At 40.1% G+C, this 26,119-nt stretch overlaps 1 protein-coding gene across 2 annotated transcripts in view; it reads left to right on the top strand.

The window, feature by feature from the left end:
- rxraa (retinoid X receptor, alpha a) overlaps positions 1–26,119 on the top strand; it is a 68,001-nt gene continuing 41,882 nt past the window's right edge. For both annotated transcript variants that reach the window (XM_057360133.1, XM_057360130.1), the window contains exon 1: positions 1–108. In XM_057360133.1, coding sequence (XP_057216116.1) covers positions 75–108 — 34 coding nt within the window. In that variant the 5' untranslated portion in view covers positions 1–74. The remainder of the gene's footprint in view (positions 109–26,119) is intronic.

Here is a 26,119-nt window from a genome sequence, read left to right as displayed (position 1 = left end):
GGTTCCTGAAGCCCCAGTGCTCAATTCCACCGCATCCTCAGAGAGGACGAGAAGTATGTACGTGTTTCACCGGCATGTGTGCTCTTCATCAACGCAGGCTTTCTACAGGTAATAAACACGAGAATCAAATAAACATCCGATTCATCGTCACATACTCACAACTGCAAAATCGTCCAAAAAAGTTCTCTATACAGTAACTCAACGTAAAATAATTCTGCTTTGTGTGCAAAAAAACTGTTCCCATAAAACCTCATGGTTTGTGCTTTGAAGAGCGAACGTGCATAAATCACTGCATTTAAGTCCTCGATTACAGCCCCGGTTTCATCCTAAACAGATTTCCGACCGGGCTCGTCCATAACTCATGCCGAATATGTCTGGTCTTGTATGTAGAGCCTCCAGGAAACAAGATACATCTTGCGCCACATGCGGACACATACACAAAAACGCCTTGTGATCTGAATCGGAGTCTGACCTCCTGCCATGTGTTATGGCACTGTAGTGTATGATTTACAGTTTGTTTTGCTGGTTTAAGGGGCCGGGCTGATGGACACGTTAGCACAGCCTATACAGTCAGCAGGGTTCCTCTTCTCATCACCTCTGAGTAATCCTCACGGGCCGACACTGACTGTAGCAATACTGCACATTCCAGCCCTGATCCTGCGGTATGTGGGAAACATCCCACTGTTGCCTGCCGTGTGGCAGCGTTTCCTTAACTTATCTCTCTGTTGCATTGCCCATGCAGGTTGCATGCGACAATTAAAAGGTGGTGTAACCTGTTTGATTGGTAAATGAATGACTGTTACGAGGCTGTTGTTATTGATGAATTAGTCATAGAGATGTGTAAATCTTAATAGTGAGCTTGGTGTTTTTGTGCATAGGAGTGTTCTTAAACGAGGGCCAGGGTCCAAAAAGTCTGGGATCATATATAGTCAATCTGTTTTTTGGTGTAAAATTAAGAAATATTGATTGAAAAATGTATTGTTTTGAGCTATTTCTAGGTTAATGCAATTTATGTGGTTAGACAAATATACCGTACATGTGTCCTATGGCATGACAGCAAAAATTTTGAAAATAAGCTGTTGATATATTATTAATGTGTATATTCATTAAATAAAATAATGATATATTTTGCCAGAGCCGATAGCCTCATTGGCAGTGCTCTGCCACGTGGCGTGGTTGCGCATCGGGCGATTCGGGTTCGATTCCCATCTCGTGATCCTTTCCCGAACCCACCCCCTTCTCTCTCTCCCACTTCGCTTCCTGTCCTCTCTCTCGCTAAAACCGATAAAGGCAAAAACGGCAAAAATAAAATCTTAAAAAATAAAATAATAATAATATATTTTTTATCATTAATATTCATATTTAGTCAAGCCTGTAAATGATCAAAATGCTGATTTTTCATTTAAATTGTAATGCTGATAATATTACTAAAAACGTTTTTAATTTACAAAATTGTAAGATAGCCTTGTTAACTAATGGTCTCAGGCTTTTATATCTTACTGTATGTTTTCAAAGGGATGTTTTTGCTTTTGTTATTTGGTACTTCAAGCTATTCGCACACAGGTTCCTCTGACATCGTTGTTTGTAAAAAAAATGTTACATGTTTCCTCAAAATGCAATCACGGTCTCGAGACGCTTCTGATAGCTTTGGCAACGCAAATGAGCTTGCCTGTAAAAATGATTTCTGTCTACATATTGTTTTTTTTCCACTGGCCATAATAGATGAGAGTCTGTCTTTTAAAAGCCTGTATGGTGCTGCGCGGCGTGTTCTTTGAGAAATGGTTCCTGTGGAAACCTTGCGGTTTTGTGTGAGGTGGCAGTGAAGGCCAGTCTAACTGGAGTCGCTCTTTTATAGACGTAGTAATGACCGTGTTTCTAATTGGGGAATATGTTGCCGTAAATCTCTTGGTTGTGTTTGGGAGCAAAATGATGTGTTTTCTTAGCCTGTTGCTTTTTCGCTGGTGACCATAATCACATATTAAAGCTGGCAGTTTGTCATCTTGTGTTGAAATATCAGAAACGTGAGCTAAAAGTGTAAACTACCTTTATAGGAAGTTAAATAAGAATATTTTAAAGGATAGTTCACCCCGAAAAAAATTCTGTCATCATTTATTTACTCTCATGTTGATCAAAATCTCAATATGACTCGTCTTTTGTGGAACACACAAAAAAATGATATTTTGAGAAATGCAACCGTGGTTTTGTGTCCATACACTGGAAGTCCAATGTTTTTGGTTATCAACGTTTTCCAAAATTTGTTATTTTGCGTTCTGTAGAAGAAAGAAAGTCTGGAATTGAAAAGTTATAAATAATGAAAGAATTTTCATTTTTGAGTGAATGTACCTTTAATGTGATAAAGTGTTCCTTTTCTAAAGAAAAACGTTTGCTGGGTGCCATAAAATTTTCCAGATGCAGAGTGAAATTTCTTACATGTTCTCCTCAACTAACCTACAACTTTTATGAAGAGAAACATTTCTTTGAAGAATACAAGAAAACCCCAAGGAGAAATTACCAATGAAATTATTTTAGATCTGCTGACAGTTGTTAAGGGGGCGAATTGTATTGTCAATTTGTTTATCCCCCTGCTGAGCGCTGCAGTGAAACAGCTCAGCGGATAAGTTGTGTTTTTAGCAGATTTACTATTTTGTTTGTTAAATTATTACAATTATCAAAAGAAATTGCACTATTTTATCATACTTTTTTCAGTCCCCCGGGAAGTTAACTGAGGTCTGCTAGCGGGCCCGGAGCCCTTGGTTGAGAACCACTTCAGTGTAGTGAAGATGGCGACGGGGGCTCATTGGCAAACAAGAAGCTGGCAGGAGAACGTCACCTGGGGAGATCTGTTCCCCGAACTGTACCGCGCTTACTGATGTGGCGTTGGCATTCAGCAGTTTTACGCTGTTTTAGTTTTTCTACAAAACAAAACTTTACTGAAAAGAGGTCGTGAGAAACACAGCGCTCCTATTCAGTTCCAGCGTCATTTCAAAGGCAATCAGTTTTTTATGAATATGATTTTAATAGTGTGGTGAAAAAACCTTTTGGTAAAGTGCTTGTATGAAGCGAGCAAGAGGGAGCACTTAAAAAGGGACTGTGGAGAGGCCTCACAATGCTGCCCTTGTGCTGCGATTCAGGCTCTCCTCGCTGCAGCGAGCAGAGGAATGGAAAAGATTATCCGCAGGAATGTTTGGGGTGCCCTCAAACAGAACGCTCCACGCAACCGGCCAATGGGAGAGCGCGGCCGAGTGGCGGCCTAATTTTTTCCTGATGAACTCAGCCGCCTGCTCCATAATGGAGTCTGATTACCAGCGCTGAACTCACATATGGTCCATGTTTGGAGAGCTCCAATGACAGGACCGATTCTATGGTGGGCAGAGGGAGAGACGAACGCTGGCCCTGCTTTTGTTGTTTTATTAGTGTTGGGTAAGGATGAGGGTTTGCCATTGTAAGTTTAAAATGAAATTTAAAGTTAAATTTAGGACTTTTGCCATTTCTTTTTGTTTTATTATACGTTTTCATTGCATATTAGTATGTTGACAGTGCGCTCTGACAGCTTCACGGAAATTCTTAAAGGGATAGTTCACCCCAAAATGAAAATGCTGTCATCGTTTACTCTCCCTAATGTATATTCAGACCTGTATAACTTTCTATCTTCTGCAGAATGAAAGAAGATATTTCGAAGAATGTTGGTAAAAAAAAAAAAATGGTCCCCATTGACTTGCATTGGTTTTGTGTCCATACAATAGAAGTGAATGGGGACCAGCCATTTCTGTTTACCAAAATTCTTCAAAATATCTTCATATGTGTTCTGCAGAAGAAAGAAAGTCGTACAGATTTAAAACGACAAAAGGGTGAGTAAACAGAATTTCATTTTGGGGTGAACTATCCCTTTAACTATTTTACGAGGTGGCTATTTCTTTTGAATATATACTAAGTGAATTATACAAAAACTATGATTATTAGAAAAAGCCCCGACCCTAAACCTAACCATCACTGGCATGAATGCATATCATACCAAAGCGTATGAATGAGGCCGTACAAATTACACACCTTGTAAAATAGAGACGACTGTAAGGCAGTTTGTACTATTAAACCGTCAAATCTTTAAGTTCATTTTCCCATACACTTTCAGATGATCACCTTTTGACATTGCATTACATTTTATACTTGTGAGTGTGCAGCCTCGAGTGTTGCATTTTCATTTTTAAGATGATGTGTCGCTTTAAAAATAGCCTTTTAAAAACATATCACAGTCGTTCAGGCAACACTGACTAATCACTTTTGAAAATGCGTAGTTTTGCATATCCCTTACAGCAGTGCTCTCGGTGCCGAGTCGACCTCCCCTTCCACACGCTCTGCCCACCGCAAACCACCTCCCCCTTCAGGTGTGTGTTTTTTCTTTAATGAATCACTTTTTACGGTCATCACTTAACTTAAAGGGCCGTTACACCCACGGCCAAGCTTCATTACAACTAGCCACACTTTATAGCCGGCTTAATTATACTGCTCGGGTCACAGTGCATCCGAGTTATCTTACGACTTCATAAATTCTCCCAATTAATTTGGAGGCTATTTATTGCGAGTTCTTGGAAAGAACTTTCACAGCCCCATTACGCCAAGTAGAGGCAGATTTAACCCCATAAATTAAAGAGGAACATGGTCAAATTGTTGGAGTGTTTAACTCCAGTGGAGACCCAGCAGCGAAAAAAGCCATGTGGTTGAGCTCCGGAGACCGAAGCATGTGTTTGTAGACCTTGTGGTCACACGGGAAGAGGCGGGGGGGCTCTGGGGTCAAGGCAGCCACCGGCTCCTTGTGTTTCCCGGAGAGAGGTCTCAGAAAGGTGAGGGAGGTCAAGGAAGGGAGCTCATTAGCTGCGACATGTTTCGCGCTCCTTTTTTTAATTGGCTCTGGTTGGCGTCCACACACATCCTCGCCACTTCCTGTTGGTCACACTGCCAGAGGGGCTTGGAAACTCCAACTTGTTGATTATAGAGTCAGGCGTTCTTCTTTCTTTCCTATTCATCACAACCCAGCACACTCGCTATTTTAATACTCGTATTTATTTGAACCGCGCTTCAAAGGTAACCTACTGGAAGGAATAACAGTTCATCCTTCATTTTTAGCATGTCTTCATGTCATGCATATTATGGGTTGGTTTAGATTCTCACTGTGGGATAGGGCCTGCAGTCTGTCATTATTTGGGTCATGGCTGCCAAAAGGGTTTGGGCTAATTGGATTTCGAAGTTCATTTTCATCAGCTATTTGATAAAGGCCTGGCAGCGCTCCTAAACTCCATCCCGCCCTCTGTTTCCGCACCAATGAGCACATTCCATACGTCTGAACTGTAATAAGTAGGAGAGGAAAAAAAGGAGGCTGGGCCACGTTCTGAACGGGGTGATCTCATCTGGGGGGAAGCTTTTTTTGTTCTCTCGGCAGCTCCGTATAAACACTGGAAGCAAAGCGGGAGAGTTGTAGTATGGGGATGAATTCCTCTTTGTGATGTCATCAAGCGTATTTTGTGCAGATCTGAGGGGTAATTGAAAGCAGCTTGTCCCATGTGAAAAAATGTCTACTACTTGAAATTACAGTGATACGGGAATCATCTTTGATGACTGGTTTTAAACGGCTCGATTGAGCGTGCAGAGCTTTTAGATCAGAGGTATTTGATGCTGTGATCTATATGCAGAGGGTCCAGGATGTCTGTTAAAAGGCAATGTTGTAAGCATTGATTTGTGTGTGGTACTGATGCTGCATCCCTAAATTTGCTTTCTCTTCAGAGAGATCTAGTTGCCCATTATAACAGCTTTAGAGCCTTTAAAATATATAGGGGCGGTTTCCCGGACAGGGATTAGCTAAAACCAGGACTAGGCTTTAGTTAAATTAGGATATTTAAGTCGTTATTAAAAACATACTTAACAAAAACATTACTGGTGTGCATTTTGAGACAAAACAATCACACTGATATATGTTAAGATATGTTAGTTCAAGTTGTTTTCGATTAAGACACCTCAAAGTGTCTCTAAGTCTGTGACTAGGCTTAAGCCCTGTCCAGGAAACCACCCCATAATGTTTAACATTTTTCTGATGTTTGAATATTTATGTACAGCCTATTTAATTATTTTATGGAACTTGATGTTTGTATTTACTGTGATTATTTTTTATTGTATTCAATAGACAAAAATTAGGTGTCACATTGATTTCTAAATATGTTCAATTTTTGTATGATTTTTTTGTCTTTTTTTGTCAATTTGTGAAAAACTTTTCAGAGGAAATATTGTAAGTATAGACGTGTGCACTTTGGAAGAAATGCTTAGTCTGCCATTACAAAAAAAAATGTATTTTACACCAAATGGAACAGGACAATAAGGCCCAATCCAAATTCTATTTTCTACCCCTTCGCCTACCCCTCGCCCCTAGAAACAAAGTGGCAAGGGGAAGGGTTACAAATTTTCCGCTAAGAAATGGAACACCACTACTACTTACATTGCATTATCCTATACGTAGGTATGTGCAATCCCCTGGGATCAAACCCACAACCTTGCGTTGTTAACGCAACGCTCTTACCACTGAGCTATATGAAAGCTACTACACTGGTATACGTCATCATATGACATTGCTAGCTCCTAACGTTACATGCGCCGATGGTATATGGCATAAAAATATATTTTCTAATATCGTGCAATCAGTGCTGTCCGCTAGCAAACTTTAGCGATTTTTTTTGCAAACGTTAAAAGAACATCACCGTAAATACAAACACAAGATTGAATGTAACATACATAAAATGAAAAATTGTCATAACAATCCTTATTAATGGAAAAAATTACTTACATTTATGGGTCTGCTTGCTCGAGTGAGCAGCCATGTTGGAAATTTCTCTTAGCCCTTCGTTGGTCCCGAAAAATATTCGTTTGAAGGGCTATCTGGCCCTCCCCCTTACCCCTACCCCTCCAACCAAAAGAGAATTGAGACACCCCTACCCCTTCACGTGAACGCGGAGGGGTAGGGGAAAGTGTAGGGGTAAGGGGTAGAATTGGGATTGGGCCTAAGCATCATTATGGTCTAAAGTGATCACTAATGGCAGTGTAGTGGTTATAAAATACAAATAATTGTATATATCTTACAGTTTATAAAATAGCTTGAAATAGGGAGGTGTGTGTTTGTCTGTATGTAAAATTGATTAATACAGTACAGGGGTGTCTGTTTGACACATTCTTGCAGTGATTCACCAGAGTTTAAGAGCAAAGGAGACAAAAAGAGCGTGAGAGGAACTAAAATATGAAAAAGAGAGCGAGAGGGCCAAAACGGAAGGAGGAACCAAAAGAAAGTTGGAAAAAGGGGAATGAGCTAAAGAATTAGTGAACGAGGAAGTGAGACGGAGGCTGAGAGAAGTGACAGTGTGACAGCCGCCGCTCTTTGCGTCTGGGTCAGGACAAAAAAACACAGTGACTTAAGCCTTTGATAAATCTTTGAGCCTTAATCACTTTGTGCTACCAACACAGTTAAATCCTACCTCATTGTCACTGTAACCGAGGGGGTGGGACGTCCCCATTGCTTACTGGGATACGTAGCAATTTAAAGTTTTTCTTAGCTTCGTCAATAATCATTAAAAGGCCAATTTATGGTGATTTTGGTTCTAGGACTAAAATGTTTTTATTATAATAACTTCTAAAAAAAATTCTGTATTGGCTGATGTCACTAAGCCCTCCTATTACCACCACAGCATTGACATTTGAAGGCTTTTTACCAGTTTAAAACTCGTTTAATGGCTTTTCCATCTGTGTTATTTCTAACATCCCTCTGCTAGACCATGAACAGAAGCGTCTGAAAATGAAACTGTTGGCTGACACTCTTAAAAAAAAAAACCTATTATTTTTTATTTTTATTATATCCCAGCCTTGTTTTCTTTCCCTCCAAGTTTAGATGTGTTTACAGTGCAGTTAACTGCTGGACATGCATCGATATGACACAATCTTTCCAACCCCCGTAAAATATTTCAAATAAATGGACTGTATTGTTTATTTGTACCGAGCATTGTTTTAGGATCACACTTACGGCGACATAAAAATAATCGAGAATTTGATGTATTGCGGTGTCAGAACCTTTTTTGTTTTGCTCGGCTTGTGGAGAAGTTTCTTCTGTGGATTTGGGAGGCTAACCGTAGTGAAGGGCGACATTCAGCGGGGTCCTTCTAAAGGAATGGGCCAATCTGGGTGATTTATTTATTGATCCTGGTTGTCTTCCGGATGAATGAGTGCGGCTGCCTGCACATAAATTACTGTAGTTATGCCCGTAGGTTTTCACTTATCTGACTGAAAAATACAGACCCTGAGAACAACGCGTACACTGGCTGTTTGTGTGTGTGTGTACGTGTGAGTTTGCTTGTTTATGTCTCCGTGTGTTTATGAAAGACTAGCTCCAAGTGTTGTTTGGACGGACGCCTCCTCTGAAGTCATCCAATTCCAATATGCATGAGGCCGATTCTGCCAGGGACAACAGGATGCTCTGGATCCCACATACATACGTTTCTAAACTGAATTTTGAGAGATTTTGATTCAATAACTAATCCCAGATTTCACTTAAATAACTGCGGATTGGTCAATGTGAGGCTATTTCGGGTCAAATAAAGTCAAAGGTCTTTAAAAACATCCTAAAGGACCTTTCTTAAGATTCTACTGTAAACTTAAAATTCATACGAGGTCTTTTTTTTCCCAGGGAAAGATATTTGTGTAAGCTCTAATATGAATAAACGGTCTCAATCATCTCACTTACGACAGATGACGCATTCCTGCCACTCACCAACGCAATATAGCATGCGTATTATGTTACGCATATCTTCATCCACGTACGTCCACCCCTGTATGAACGGCTCATCTGTTTGTTAACTGGACTGTGCCCGAGGCTTAACAGTTGTCGTAAATCTCAGGTGTCCTTTGGAAAGATGAAGAGCATGCTCAGTTAGCTTCAGCCAAAACGTCAGGAATGCGAAGGGCAGAAGGAAGCCGGTTTCCCTTAGGGGAGCCGCTCAGAGCTCGAAGGGCAAGAGGCTCGCAGGGGAGGTCAAGGTCTGGGGGGGTGGAATGCCGTGGGTGGGGATCTGTTGGTATTTTGAAGCTAAGACGATCAGACACACTTGGCATTATAGCCGGTTTTGCAGAAGAGGAGGGGGCGAAGGCAGCTGGAGCGATTGTTTGATCCGAATACCTCCAGAGATGGTCTCATAAATGAGGAGGTCAGAGTTGACACACCTGTCGCCCCGGCCGAGAGCGCCCACCTTTGGACAACAGCCTTGTACCGGGCCAAGAAGATGCTTACATAGTTCACCCAAAAATGAAATGTCTGTCATTATTTTTCTCAAACCTGAATGACTTTGCTTTTGTCAGTCTCAGTCCTTATTCACTTTTATTGTGTTGTATAAAACATCAATATCTGTCAATACTGATAAAGTCGATATTTGTTCATATTTATTAGGGTGAGAGAGGATTGCGCTTTGACCTTCCGTTGTGAGACGCATTTCTACAGTAAGCAGCAGGGCCAGCCAAGTGTACGAATTCACAGCAAAGCATGATGGGAAACAGTTGGGCTGGGACGAAGGTGTTACTTGTTGTCGTGTGTTTGCACTGGAAGTGAAGAATCGGTACTGCTACAGCTAATGGAAATGTCTTGTTTGGATGTGCCGCTGTGCAGGGAAACACATGAACCTTGGGAAGTAAAATGGGTTTGAAAGCCATCCTTTAAAAATATGAATAAAATAAAATAGAGGATCAGTTGTTGTGACAGTTATTTAGACACACCGGGAGCTGTTAACCAGAGATTCAGGAACATAGTGGATACTACGCATACTGCTCTTTTTTAAATTTATTTTGCAATATTCTGTTCATTTCGATTCCCGCCGCTCTGTGGTTTCGGCTGCATTCGAGGTTGTTCCAGAGGAATTTAGGCAGAAAACTGACCTTTTGCCGCACACACTCACTGTTCGGTTGACCCCACAGCACGTATGGGATGGAGAAAGTAGCGTGTGTTTGATGGAGCAAAACCAACGCCACAGGGGCATCATGTCCACAAGTCCATTACAGCCTATGACATTGAGCTAATTGTCTGATGGCTATGCAATAAGGCACATATGAAACTAACAAGCAAACGAATAGGCCATCAGAAAACGTGTTGTGGGATAGTTCAGTGAGATATAAAGCCAGTGTGAGGAGAAGAGAAGGCCAACTGTACTTTAGCTCATCTTTCTGATCTTTTGAGCAGTTTATCAATTTAATTATTATTAGTATTTCATATGTAGTTTGTTGTTTAACCTGTCAAGAACATATTTCACCCTTTAAATCAAAAGGAAAAGGGGTACAACATTATTAATGAAGCCTGTTTTTAAAGACAGTTCACCATAAAATAAAAATTCTGTCTTCTTTTACTCACTCCTGAGTTGTTCCAAATCTGTAAAAATTTTCGTTCTGATGAACACAGAGAAATATATTTGGAAGAATGCTTGTAATCAAACAGTTCTTGGCCACCGTTGACTACCATAGTAGGAAAAATAACAATGGTAGTCAAAAGTGCCCCACAACCGGTTTCTTTCCTATATTCTTCAAAATAGCTTCTTTTGTGTTCAACAGAACAAAGACATTTGTAAAGCAAATTTTCCTACTTCATCAAGCTGACATCACTTTTTTTCTAGCTTATTCTGATTACATTTCACTTTCACTTTTTCACTTTCACTTTTTCACATTTATAGATAAGCACAGTTAATAATATAATATATATTTTTTCTAATTTTGTAATGACATTTGGGCCTGGGTCTGCCATTATTTACTTCAAACCTGTATGATATCGTTCTGTGCTACACTAAACGAGATATTAGGCAGAACATTGGTGACTTGGTAGTCTCAGTCCCGACTCACTATCTACTTTTATTATATAAAAACTATCAATATCTCTCATTATTGATAAAGTCAGTATGTGTTTAATGTGTCTCTCCAGTATTTCAGTGAAGGAAAAATAGTCATATGGGTTGGGGAATGACATAAAAGTGAGAAAATTATGACAGAATTGAACCTTTTTAGACATAGACTTTATAATATGATAAATGTTTTACATTATGATTCTCATTTTAATTATATTTAGTGCCTAAGACTGTACTAGTGTACAGGGAGTGATTTGAAGTATCTGGTGTGCATAAATAATGCTATGAAATGTGATGGCTTGTGTTGATGGGTTGGCAGTTGTCTTTAGTTGAGATGGTCATAGATCTCCCGTTCGCTGCTCTTTATTTCTTTCCATGCTTTTTTTCTGGGAGAAGAGAGGAATCCCATGAAAAGGTTAAGCGTATGTACGTGACTGTAGCGAGGCCTGTTTTCATAGTTATGAAACCTGCCTGCTGTCTCGGTACACTGTGTCTGAAAAAAGCGATTGAAAACAATTGTGATTTCAAACAGATATTACCATAAAGAGACGCTACCATTTTTCCATAATTCCATGTTTCCGCATGTTTATGGGTATGTAGACAAAATTTTAGGTCCACTCTTTTATTGTGAATCATCCTGCATGTGATGTCAGGGCAGCTTTTAGACCGTCACAACTCCAACGTCCTCAGCATGGAACCAGGCCATCATGCATATTCAATCTATCCGCCAGCGCAGATTATCAGCGTTCATTTTAACATATTTTTTCAAGAATACTCAGATCTAAAGTGGCAGCTGTTGGTAATCGAAGCTGATAATGCGTGCACATTGGTGTTTATTTAACACCTCTAACCATCTGGCTCAATGTATTGCGATACGGCGTGGACGTGCGTGGAAGATCAGCATGATTACACAATAGCAACGAGCCGAGCGCGACTCGCTTTTTATAGAGCTAATTCACCCGACACTCTCGCTTGCGGCTCAATTATTCAAAACCCGTGCGCTCAATTTGATACCGTAAGGGATGCCAACCGCCCGGGCTTAGGCGCTTTCCAATTTAGAGAAGATCGATAACAGGCTCACATCTGGATTCAGTCGAGCCCGAGCGGAGACGCTTGGCTAGCGATCGGTCACTATAAAACACAGTCTGGGCGGGGTTCACGCTATACAAATGCAGGTAAATCTCTGTCCCGAGTCTCTCTGTGACAGTTAAAGGTCTATCAGGTTCCAGGCATTGTCTGGTGTGTTTATAAAAAACTAAATTGTAAGATATTTTTTGCAGTTGTTACAGACAATAAAACATTTTTACCAATAATTCTCCTTTAGTCCTGCTAGTGTTGCTTATCTGTGGTGGACAGGTTTTAAACGTCACAATTGGAATTCTGTTCAATCTTGAACATGTCATATAAAATGAGGCAGAATTTACAAAAGACTGACACGTCCTCAAGGTTGCTATGATTGAGGGCATAACAACGTGATGGCGTCCTTGTGCTACAATCAATCAAATTCTTTTCACTGCCTTCTTTTATTGATTCAAATGAAGATTACCACGTTATTTTTTTTCTGCATGTCATAAGTTATCATCCAATACAGGCTACGTTGCCATTTACTTTATCCTTTTTTTTTGCCTCACATGTCAAGTGTAGAGGAGCAGTGCATTTATGCGATATAAACCGTGACAACTGTGATGCTTTTAGCTAATTGTGGGTCAAAGTTGTAAACAGCGTTCTGTATACTCATTGAATTGATGTAGTTATACTTGTAAATTGTGGATTGTGGAAAAATCCTCACAGCACTTTTTTTTAACTATGACCAACATTTCAGTTTTCAACTTTTTCCTATTGATATACAGGAATTTTTTATCATCATCCCTTTATCATTTACACTTTTATACTATTTTCCAGATGCCTTTTATTCATGTTTTTTATTCTTCTGCTTTATCCTTAGAATATGAAATCCAGAATAAAAATATAACATAAAAATACTTTTTAATCAAAAATATTGTTTTTGAGTATTTCTCAATTGTAAGTCACTTTGGATAAAAGCGTCTAATAAATGTAATGTAATGTAAATTTATGATGCAAATTTTTTTTTTCTAGATCTGTTTATTCCAAGAATGTCACTTCCACTTAGGGCTGTCACGATTATTAAATAATCGTCTCATCGCGATTGTTTGACCTCATCGCGATGGTTTCAGATCATCGCAATTATCGCACATCTCTATAGAAGACACTAGGGGGAGCTGTAGTGCATCTGTATATTGCATATTTTAGTGTATCTATGGTTACTAAAGCATGGTCATACTTGTAAAATGTACCACCACAACACAATCACTTAAAAAAAAAAACTAAAACATACAAATTACCTGCAGTACAATTTAATATTATTTAAGCAAATCTCAGTGTGAAAACCAGTCTACCAAAATTTCATTAACATAGAAATGAACTTTTATTGTAGTCTTGCAAGTGAGAAAAAAACAGACTAGAAGCTTTTCTATGACTGATAGTATTTTAATGGTGGCTTCAATTCACACCTGATCAATTTACTTAATTTACAAGTATTTGGCGGTTGTATTATTGACAGGTAAAAGCCTAAACCTTAAATATATGATGACCCAATTTTTTTCGATGTATTTCCAATAAAAAACATAGTCTTGTATTCAGAACAATATGGTCGTTTCAATCGCTGAATCAAAAATGTATGAGAATTAAATGTCAAAGCTCAAAAACAGACAATTAATCGTCATAATCGCCAAAGCCCTAAAACAGACAATTAATCGTCACAATCGCAATGATTTATTAGACAATTAATCGTCAGTCAAATTTCATAATCGTGACAGCCCTACTTCCACTACAGAATCCCATCAACATAAAACATAATTTCACGTTAATGGAATGGACATATGCTGGAAATAAAGTTTTGACCGTCATGACAAAATTCCTCTGTGATGTATGTCAACTGTTAGACATTTTTACTAGACACATTTGAATATATAAATAATTATAAAATAACTACTATATATATATATATATATTGCAAGTTAATTTTTTAATAGTCCACAGGGCAAAAAGAGCCAAGTTACACCCAATACATATACGTAAGGTCACTATTTGTACAGTATTGTTTTGTGTGTGTCATGAGCACTATGATGCGAAAGAGGATTTTAAACTTTTCGCTTCCCTGCTCACTGTTCTTGCACACGAAAAACAGCAAAGTTGACATTTAAATGCAGTTACATGTGCATACATGTACATACAAGTGGTATCATGTAAAGAATTTGAAGCTGTGTGCAAAGGCAGATTTGTGTAAAAAATATATTTTTTTTCTGCACATGCTGTATGGACTGCTGCCATGTTTGAGCTCAGTGAAACGTGCAGTCATCTTTTCCACCGGCTCGTTCTGGACACTTAGAGTCTCCATTAAAGTTCCAGGCTTTACGAGCGAGCGAGAGCTTTTATGCTCTTTGTGTGCATTTGTTACAGATCGATGGAACGATTCTGCTTTCAAGATCTGTTCCTAAAAGAGTGTTCTCATAAAATCTGCTATTGTGTATGTGTGTGTGGTTTGGTTAAACTCTAGGATTGTGTATCCCACTGCGTTTCTCCACAGGAAGACCGCCCCGAGACTTCCTGTTTGTGCTAAGAGTGAAAGGAAGAGCCTGAGAAGTTAAAGGAGATACAAATTTGAAACGTGCCGGCGCCGCTCGCTCACAAACGTGTGCAACTACATTATGCATGTACGTCAGGATTTTCAAACTGAGAAGTCAAAACACTTATGTAGGGGTTTTTAAGTTTGTCATAGAAATGCTTAAGTCTAATTAAATCGTAACTGTTCACAAAATGGTGTTCTAAAATGAAGTTATTTATTGAAAGGTGAACACTACGTAATCCACAAACACATAATAGTTTTACATAATGGTTTATGTCTGTTCACATACAAATGCTTTCCATTCCCAAGATAATCACTTCAATCAGCCGTCCTGTTTACAGTTAAACTCATATTCTTTCTTAACCATGTTCACATCTGTTTTGAAATGCATTTGAATACAGAAAATCATTAAGCATTCACTTTTCATCTACACTAAAGCAACACAACACAGTCATTTATCAGGGTTCTGCGCTCTTTGTTGTAATTGACATGTAATCCGTCTGGCCTTTTCTGCCGAGCAGATGTGACAATTGTGCTGTTGCTCATTGCCTGAGCTCATAAAGCAAGAGATTTCAATTCAGCACAGTCACAATAGAGGAAAGACAGAATCTTCTCCGTCACGCACTTCCAATAACATCCATACACAAAAACACACTGAAGCCTCCTCAACCCACAGATAAGACGTCTCGGCAAAGCCTTCGTCGATAGAGATGCTGCAGGCTTTTTGATCTCTTCCTTTTGTTGATAGAATGAGTGCGGATCGGTTCGAAAAACATTAACCTTTGCCTCGCGGGTAATTCCCATTTATCTCGCTTCATTGTGCAGCTGATTGGCTGAGCACACGGTCGTAATAGGGCGCGAGAGAGGAGGCATCGACTCACGGTCTCTTAAGCAAGCCGAGGAACGCCGGCTGATTCTCACTGTTGTCAGGCTCTTATAATTTCATTGCTCCGGGCGGATGTGTTGTTTATTAAAATGGGCCAGTTGTAGGAGACAGAGACGGTATTGTGCCGATACTGATTGCAGATCAGGACAGGCGCTTGTGGATCGGAGAGCTGATGTTTTCGTCTCTTGCCTTGCGGGCCGGGGTTTAGATGTTTGTGAGAGTCAGTGGTTTTCTGACAGATGTTATGGGTTATTTACTACTACTGGAAAATACAGCTTTAACCAGCTTAAGATGTCCTGCTGGTTTTAGGTTCCTACTGGGAATAAAAACAGCTAAAGCCAGCCTAAGCTGGTCCTCCAGCCTGACCAAACTGGTGTTCAACTGGTTTTAGCTGGTGGATCAGCTGGATTTAGAGTTTTTAACTTTTGAACTGGTCAAATGAGGGACTAGCGTAGGTAGACCAGCTTTATTGTAAAAAAACTCAACTTGACTTTTTTGAGATCTGAATCGATCACTTTTTGACAAAAAAACGATTTTTTGTAAGCTCAAACTGTATTTGAATGGTTTGAGTTTCAGAGGTTTCTACAGTGTTACACCAGCGAAGACCAGTAAAACAGTTTAGACCAGTTTAAGCAATTTTTAACACATTACCAGAATGTTGCCATATGGTTTTTGAAATGTTCAGACAAATTCGGTCTTATACTGTACGTTTATATCTGCACATTAAACTATATTTTAACTTTAAGGTCTTTAAATGCAGGTTTCTCGATCATTCTTTAATGGTTTCGTTTGGTGGCAGGTGGTTAAATTACCTTGCGGTGCTCCAAGACATTTGTTTTCTGTTCTGTGAGCTGTTTTTTCCCCCACACCTGCTAGTAAAACTGTCAATTAAAAATGATTTGTGACGCTCAAGTCACCATGACAGCACTGTGGATCAACAAATTATTTTCACCGAGACGAGCTATCCATCAAATTAAATAGGACACATTAGCGACTTAAGTTTCCGCCATCTTTGCACATATTTAAGCATGTTTGAGGCTAAAAGCCTGTCTGTCACGGCCGTCGCTTGAATTCATGGGGTCTGGGACAACATTTTTACTTATTGCAAATTACAGCCCAGCAGCGTCCCTATTGTCTTTTCACATACGTATATAGCCGAGGGACTGTAAGAGAAAACCAATATATTTGTTTTTAGTAACCGGATTTGTGTAATTTAAGCCCTTGAAATGCACTGTCGCTAATGATGACGTTTCCCACTCTTCTTGGACCTGTCAACACGGTGGTCTCAAGACGCAGGGCTGACTGAATGACTTTTAGCCCTCTCAACCTTCCTGAAACACCAGATCAGGGTCACTGAGGGGCCGTGACCCTCCATCGCTCTGTGCTAGTTAGCTCCTGACCGAGGAAAGCCGTACGCTTTATTTTTCTAGAAAATCCAGAGTTAGTTGCTGTGTTTTTGAACATGTTTGATCATATTAGGCGCTAGCTTGTTTCGTTAATGACCCAAAATAATCTATAAGGTAGAAACCAGCTTTCATGTTCCACAGAACCATCTCACAATTTTCCAACAGGGTTGAGAAACTCCGACCCCTGTTTCTAAGCTCAACGTCTCGATCGTCTCTTTTTCCTTTTTGAGGTAGAAGGAACAAGAAAAAGGTGGAAAAGAGGTGAGCGGGTGGGGTTAGGAGAATGCTCTGGTATCCCACTGAGGATTGTGGGAACTGGCTGGTGTTTAATCCCTTGTAAAGCTGGTGTGTATGAGACTGCAGAATACACACGGATCTTTTGTGATCGGTGGGAACGTGCTGTGTGTGTGGGTTTGAGAAAGCGCATTCAAGATTTAAAGGCTTTTGAGCTTCATAAAGTACACAAAAGCCCCATAAAAAGTATCTTTAAAGTAGTCCATATGACTCATGCGCTTTATTCTAAGTTGTCTTAAGTCGGAGTAGTTTAGGAAAATGAAGACTTGGTTTCAGAAGACTTTGCATATGATGAACAGGTTGTATGGGCCACTTCTATGATGCTTTAAAATCATATTCGAAGCTTGAAAGCCTCATTCAATGTTCATTGGAATTGAATGGAAAAGAGCTTCTAAGTTTATTTAAGTCATACAGGTTTGGAGAAACAGTCACGACATTTTTGTCTGAACTAATCCTTTAAATGCTTTCTTTTAGTTATATATTTAGTTTGTGTGTTCCAAATGAACTGTTTTCTAAATAGTCCTTCTGTTTTCTCTTTCGAAATTGCTGCCATTTAGTCTTATTTTGCACCGGTTTTGCTTTTGAACTGTGTGTGGTCTGTGGTGTCCTGAGCGTTGTTGTCACTAAACACGCCTGATGGCCGTCTGCATCTGCATCTGCGTGTGTGTGTGTGTGTGTGTGTGTGTGTGTGTGTGTGTGTGTGTGTGTGTGTGTGTGTTTTCTGGCAAGGCTTTACTGGAATTTGGAGCAGGAGCTGATCTTGTTTTGCTGCTTTATGAGTCTGAGTGGATGTCTGTAATTGAGGTTATGGGTGATTAAACTCTGTATGCCCCACACAAACCTCTAGCCGGCTATCAGTCAGTGTCACCCGCCATCTCCTGCGCTCAGCCCGGGACTGACTGCATCACCCGTGGCCCCCCTTCTGGATTTAGGATGGGTTTTAGAGTTGGATTGGGTTGAAATGGTAACTTTATTTGATATGCAAGGATGACCTTATGGCTATAATGGCTATATGTTAAAGCAGTAGTTCTCAAACTTTTTCCTTGTAAGGCCCCCTTTGAGTACGGTGCATCGCTTTGCGGCCCCCCCACAAATAAAGACTTATAATCCTAAACTTATAATTTTAATTAAACCAAAAACATATTCAGTTGTACAATGCTGGAACATCAATTCTTTTGGTTGGTGGGCTTATTTTTCTGTTTGATTGCATACAATTTATGATACATTTCTATATTTCATAAAATGCCACAAAATCTGTGGCCACCCTAGATCCATCTTGGGCCCCTAGTTTGTGAACCACTGTGTTAAAGGGATAGTTCACCCAAAAATAAAAACTAAATTACTTAACCTCAAGTGTATACTTGTGTATAAATTACTTAACCAACCTGTATACATGTCTTTGTTTGGTTAAACACAAAGAAAGATGTTTGGAAGGATGTCAGCAACTGAGATTTATGGCGCACCATTGACCACCACGTTGGACACAAAAGTAAATATTTTGAAGGATTTAGGAAAACAAACAAACAGTTCTGGGGTAGCTTTCGAAACCATTTTAATGGTAGTCAATAGTGTCCCAGAAATCGCAGTTGCAAACATTCTTCCAAATATCTTTCCATGTGTTTAAAATAACAAAGACATTTACACAGGTTTGGAACAACTTGAATAATTAGTTACAACATTTTTGGTTGAACCATCCCTTTAATGGTTCTATAAAAATAAGAGTCAGTGTATATAAGTGCGTGGAAGGCCTACGTCTTGGCATGCATATGTAATTGTTTGTGTGTTTATATAAGTGTGCGTTTAATATTTGTGTATATTTGCATTTAAATATGCATATGAGTGTGCTTCTATAAGCAAAAACGTCTTCATCTGCTTGTGAAAGCTTTCACGCGTGTGAGAGTTTGCATGTACGTGCATGCATGCGATTTGTATTTTTGGTATTCCGATGGCCGGAGGCGTCATGATGTTTGCCGGCCTAATTGGCATGTTTATGCAGACGCTGTGGGTGGGAAGAGAAGAGATACGCTGGCAGCTCGTGTGTCTTATCAGGACAGGCGGTGAGTGACCACGGGGGGAAACATGTCCTCCTCTCTGCGGCCCCTGAACCCATGCGGATCTCTCGCGGCTTCAGAACCTCAGCTGCATGTGTAAGGCCGTGTATATGCATGCGTGTGTGTGCAGGGACGGAGGGGGTCCCTTTTCACAGATAAGAGTCTGTTTATGATTGCTGATGTGTCAGTTAGAGCAAAGCTGTCTTCATTAGCCTCATGTGGGCACGAGCGGCGAGTTCATTAAATCTTGCGATACGGAGTCATGTTAGGTCAGCTTGTGCTCTAGCTTGTAATCTGTGTTGACACTGCAGAAAATCTTTTTCGTCTCGTTTTCCTGTGAAAATGTCTAAACATTGTTAAAGCAAGATGCGTTTATTTGATAAGCAACACAGAGGTTTTAGATAAAGGTTACACAAGTGTTCTTAAAGGGATAGTAAGAAAAAACTTATCTTACTGGATGTTTTTTTCCTGTGTTCATGTTTAGTGTGCCAGATAGATTTTTTTATTCAAGATGCATTTTATGAATCTGAGCTTTTATATAGTTTTACTTGTCCAATGCATTCATCTTTCTTTTAAAGATGTTTAGATTTGTTTTTCTGAACAAGACAGAGATACTTCTTAAGAATGTGATTTTATTTTTGGTCTTGCACGTGTTTGTTGTATGTGTGTGGGCGCTTTGAATGTCTTTAATGAAGTAAACACAGAGTCCTTCAGATCAGTGGTAACTAATTGGCCATGATGATTTAACTACCGTCTTAAGTTTTTTTTTTTTTATTACGCACAGTCGTCTGTTTTGATCTGTAGCCAGTGGTGTTAAGATGTTTATCTGTAACTACGAGAATACCTCTGTGAAATATTTAACACGGCGCCGGTGGATTTCCATTTTATCTTTTCATGGTATTTTTGGCTCTTGAATATGGAAGTGAACATTCTGCCTCTCACATCACAGAAGCGTGTAATTTTCTGTATTACAATGTCAAGTTGTTCATTTCGGCTACAGGGAAGAGCATGTAATGTGAGCTTCATCCTTTTGTCCTGCGTCATGAAGAACTTTTTTTTTCTGCCATCTTACTGCAAGTCAAAGCGGTAAAAGAAAGCCGCACGGCTTGTGGAAAAATCCTGCCGAAAGCTTGCCTTAATGTCCTTCTCAGGTTCGTCTTGTGTTTGTTGACTCTCGGCCAGCAGAAACGGAGGAACGTCAAGAGTCAGCAGACCTTGATTTGGTTTGCTGTGGTTGGGGTGCTCAGGTGGTCCGGTGTTGGGAGTGTGTAAAGGTGTGTGTGTATTTAGGCCTCCCTGTGCCCACAAAGTCGCCTGGCATTGACGTTTCCAGAACAAACTGTAGCCAATCAAGACTCTGGATTTATGAGGCTATTTCTGCGAGCCAATGAAAAGCACCTGCTTTCTCAAACATGTCTCGGGGTGCCAATCACAACACCTCGTATGTCGGGTTTACAAGAGTTAGCCGGTTATAACGTTGTATGGTTGGGGACTGTGGGTCTCACGGGAAACACGAAATATGAGTTGTATCTTGAAAGTTTCAGAAAAGCCACATCGTTTAGGAACGGCGGCTGCGTTACATCATACGACGCTAATGTTCCTGTTTGGAAAAACAGCCGTCGATAATACTGAGAAATAATTGTTCTGCACAGCGAAATGAAAATGTGACTCATGGAACTCAAAGACATTTAAAATTGAAAAATGAAGAGCGGTTTTAATGCTTATGTGTGCCTGAGAGAGCAAAGTGGCTAAATTAAATCACTCTTTTGAAACAAAAACACTATTTTGACATGCCATGAGCCAATGAGAGCCAACAGCGAGACGAAATGTGCTTATATATGCAGCTCTCTGTCTTTCTCTCTTGTTTTGCTTCTCCTTTAGGAATAAAGAGGACATCTGATGTCCCTTTCGGGCATACGACGACTATAATTCACTCGGACAGGTTGAGCTTTCAGGCACATGTAGTTTTTTTGTTGCAGAGAGGTCTGGGCGATCTGCTTTCCTGCTTCCGCTTGATCAAAAGTGCTTCTGGTTTCATACACCCTTTTCAACGAAAAGCAGATTTTTATTGGTCTCAAGCTCTTGTAGAAGCGCTCTGATGTCTTTCCGACTTTTGCAGAAGGGCTGGGTGACGACTTAAAGTGGCCCCGAGGTTGATTAGGCATAAGAGGGGAGAAACGTTTGAAGTGTTGTTTTGTCAGGGTTGTACATTTGGAGGTGTGATAATGGCGGTTTGTTTGCGTCCAGGGCAGAGCTATGATGGGTGTCGAGAGACAAAGCTAATTGGACATGAAGCGTTTTACAATGAGTAACGCGAAGGAACCGTAGTCAGTATGCACCTCGCATCGCTCCGTATAAAAGACTCCCTCTGAACCCGGTTTATCCAGGGCCCCAGGGGAGTCCCTGTGATGAGAACAGGAGCGAGAGAGAGAGAATCACTGTTACAAAAGTCAAAACTCTGTTTTCTCTTGCTGTGGGAGTGCATTTCGAGTAGAAGGGACATGCAGACTCCAAATGGTCATGAAGGTGCCAGTTTCTGTGATGGCTTATTTAATAAACATGCCCGTCAGAGATGATTTGTTTGGTTTTATATTTATACGCTTGATTACTTTGACAGACTGATAGAGCAGCACCGAAATGATTTGGATACTTTAGCCAGTTAAAAATGTATGAATGTATTTGCATTATACAAGTAAATATCAAACCAATGGACGTTTTGTACAGCCAGTAGATCATGTGCTCACGATCATGTCACTATAATTTCCTATTTGATTTATTCGATAATCTACTGACAGTCTGTGTCAGAGTGATTATTATTTAGATAAAAATGTTTTAGTGAATATGGTTGAATAATTAAAATGTATTAATTTAATTGTATGCACTTTTCTATTTTGTGCACTTTTAATTAGCAAAAAATAGTTTTTTTGTGTTATCTACATATCTGTCTACTTCATATTGGCCATCCTCCTCTTAACGTTGGTTGATAAGATAAACATTCAGAGGTAAGATTTTCCTTTTATTGAGTTTCTCTTGAAACTTTAACAGGCTTTTTATGAGGTGTACAGTATACAGAATTTGCATGCGTGTGTGCGCAGGGGAGTTGATGTGTTTTGTGTGGAAATCTCATTATTCATAAAGAGCACACTTCCCTCGCTAATGTCGGTCGTTTGTCTTGGAAGTGCAGCCCGCTGGGTTCCATGTTGTTGTTTGTTTGTTTGTTGCAGGCGAAAGGGTGGAGTGTGGGTGAGGACTGCGCATTCCTCGTGAGACATATAGCACACTTCCATATGCACATACAAACACACACGGGCCGCCCCCTCCGGTGCAGAGCACGCGTTCACCCTGGCCTGCAAGGCCTCTTCCTGCCGCACGTAGACGCATAGTTTCCCAGAGCAGATCCCCCACCCCAGGGGTCCGCACAACTGTTCTCCACTTTTCCAGGGAGGGGGAGGCTGAGCGACCCACCCCAAGGCCTCCACAATTCTTTTAGCCGCCCGCCAAAAAACAGATCACTCCCCATTTGTGTTTCATTAGCGGGACCCTGAGCCGAGCAGAACCGAGGACAAAAGACAAATAATCATAAAATGGAGGGAGAATTCAAAGGCTTGTTATGTGGTCAATAAATTCTGGGCCTTTACCGAAAGCGCCTTTTTGGCTTGTTACAGCCGAAATGGGAACTGGTCCTCTTGTGTTTTGCGACACAAAAAGCAAAATGAAGTGGTTCTGGTATACTAAAGTACACAGACATATCGCTGCTGTCCTTCTGAAACCTTGTATCTCCATATTTCGTGATTTTTATTTTTTCCATAAATCGTTATTATTAGTCAGCCTTTATGTTTGTCACTAGCTAACCTGCGTCTAACAAATATCTAAGTGCTTGTCAGCTTTGTCAACATAGTATTTAATCATTTAAAAGTACAATGTTTTTTACATGACTTTGTGTAAGAAAGAAATTGCACTTTTTATGGCAAATGATATTATGGCTTTAAAGCAGCTTTTTAAGGACACTTGGAGACAAAACATTTTCATTTGGACACCACTGTACACATACAGTACACGTGTTTCTTTAAGTTCGGGGTAAGGGCTGTATGTTAACTTTTTTTGCACATAGCACCGGTGCTACAGAGGTGTAAAGTTCTGTAGCACAGGCCAGACAGTTGTAGCACAAGTATACGTCTGTTAGTATCATCTGCAGGTCATCACATAAATAGACAGGTAACTGAAAAAGGACATTAACATTATACAAATGGATAAATCAGGGCCATATACTTTTTAGTTTTCCCCAAATTCGTTTTTTCTTTTTTCTGAGTTCTGTAGTTTCAATGCTTTACTATACAATATTAAAACACATTTGTCCATAAAAATACTGTAGTATACTATAGTGTTTACTGCAGTTTTTAAATTTATTACAAGTTAATTATTTTATCATCTGGTTCGACTTTTATTTTGGCTTCACACAAACAGCGGCTCTGTCTAATGCACCTGCCAAACTGTATCGCACGCGTGCTACACGATTAAATTCTTAGCACAGACCGATTTTTCCGTAGCATGTGCGACATGTATGTCACACTGTACAGCTCTGGACATTGATGGACATATTAGTGAGGTGGATATTTTGGTGTTGGAAATGTCTGTTTTAAGGTATTGACAGCTTCATTACAAATGATAAACAAAAATATTGATATTAACTTTGCTATATGATTGTTTTCACAGGTCTCATGTTTTATCTCCATCATGCTTTTCACTAGCACTACTGTGTCTGGTGTGAATCGGTACATTAACTTTAATAAACTTTGAATGTATTTATATTTCATTTTTGGCGATTCATATTAATTAAAGTTTGGACAAGGAAAAAGGAAGCCACATTAAAATGTAAAGGCATCATAACCCCCCACTCACACACATATACTTGAATGTTTAGCTCACACATTCTAACCACCGAAGCGGGCGGTGTTGCCAAGTGTAGCCCACGGTGGGCGATACTCTGGAAGATTTACATGAATTAGCAAGACCTGTTCTCTCGATACACTGCAGAACAGAGAGTGAATACAGTATCTGTTTCTAGAAATAGCCTCACAGCCGCACACACAGAGCACAGAGGAAGTGACAAATTCCACAGTTTGCCTCGATGGACTCAACAGCCTCGCTCATGTAATGACCATCAAATTTAATCACGGCCATCTGATTGGTCGAGAGTCGAGACCCACTCAAATCCAGACTTCAGAACCATTGAGCTGCTTTATTGTTCCTTCCTCTGTAGTCTGGTTTTGTTTCCTTTTTTTAAATTGGTTCAAGTTTGTGTATGCGTGCCTGAAAGGGGCTGATGTTGTTGCGGCGAGTTTAGTTAGTTTTCTTCATTTATTCATTTCATAGCGAGGACTTCTGGGATGTGTAAAATCTAAGTGCCAGACCACCAGACTCCCCTCAAGCCCCATAAAGACGAACTAAGGAGATGCTAGAAATCCAACTCTCTCAACCCTGGCCGTAGGCCATCATGGTTAGAGTTTATGGAGTTCTCATACCTTTATTACAGTAATATTGTATTTTAGAAGACGTTAAATATCAGCGATTGAGACACTAAACAATGAGTGGGTGATATTTAGTTATTGAGTGTGTTCATATTTATTATATTTGGCCATAATAGGTTACTACACAAAGATTACTCCTGCTTTTTATAGATAGAGGAATTCATATAAAACAAGTGTAAAACAGCTAGTCATGATAGAACGAATTGACTAGTCGGCCAGACGGTGTAAGTTTTACAACACGTATAGTTTCTGTCTGCGTGGTTTCGCCAGATAAAATCGTCTTCTGCACGCTCGCTTTGATTCAGTGTTCTCAATTTGCGCAATCCTGTGACAAAACCAGAGCGTACGGAAACACCGCGTTTAACCTACACTTCCTGTTTGTCTGCGATAGCAAGAAGCCTGATCTACTCAGGAGAGAGCTGACCCGCAAAGCCAGAGCAGCATGGACATCTAATAATTCTCTTATACCTTCCTTCTTAATACAACCCCAGCGGGCCTTTCTGTTGGCATTAAGGTTGTCGCCATGGGACTTGTTCCTGGTACGGTATTAATGCTTATTTGAAATGAAAGTGTGTTTCTCCACTGGTTTCAGCCATTCTTGTCATTGGTGCTGCTGGGACCCACGCTGGCTGTCTTGAAGTAGATTTTCCTAGTTTAGAGATGACGGGACTCCACTTAGGAGCGATGAGAGACGGCTTTGGCTCTCCAGGGAGGGATGCCACAGGCGGTGGCGCGTAATTACCCTTACTGTCATGTCCTCGACTGTCACAGAGATCGATGGAGGAGTTTCAGCCCTCACTGCGCCGGACTTTAAATAAGCCCGCCACCTACCACTACACTCATTTGATTACTTTGAGCTTTATAAAAAGATCTGAAATGCGTCGTAGCCGCAGCACAAAGGTACAAAGAGACGGATCTGTGGGAGACGGCTGTACTTTTAATGAGTTTTTGTGAGAGACTTCATTTTTGAATGAGAGCAGATGTCCAGCATTTTGCTAAAGATGAAAATAATATGTACTTGGGCTCAGAATGTAAATGATAATGTAAACGGCATAACAACATATTGGCAACCACTCACAGCATCATAGTATCGAGGTTACACTCACATTTTCCTTAAAAAAAAAAAAAACTGATTTGCATTTCCTCGACTGTTCATAAGGCTCAAGAGATTGTGTAATTGACAGGCGCCTGTTGTCTAACTTTGACAGAGTGAGATTGTATCTGTAACATTATCAGGATTGTATAAACAGTAACAAGTCGTCTGGAGCTGCGCTGTGTCTCTGGGTGCGTATTTTTGAAACAATGTGGCCGCATTGTTTTGCAAATGAGTTATTGTCTGATTCCCCACCCTCCCGAAATTATTACTTCTAAACAAAGCAGCAACTGCGCTACATCAAAGTTTTCTGA

This window comes from Triplophysa rosa, linkage group LG19, assembly GCF_024868665.1.
Source record: "Triplophysa rosa linkage group LG19, Trosa_1v2, whole genome shotgun sequence".
Lineage (NCBI taxonomy): Eukaryota > Metazoa > Chordata > Actinopteri > Cypriniformes > Nemacheilidae > Triplophysa > Triplophysa rosa.
The sequence above is the reverse complement of the archived record's forward strand: the minus strand, read 5'-3'. Positions and strand labels throughout refer to the sequence as shown.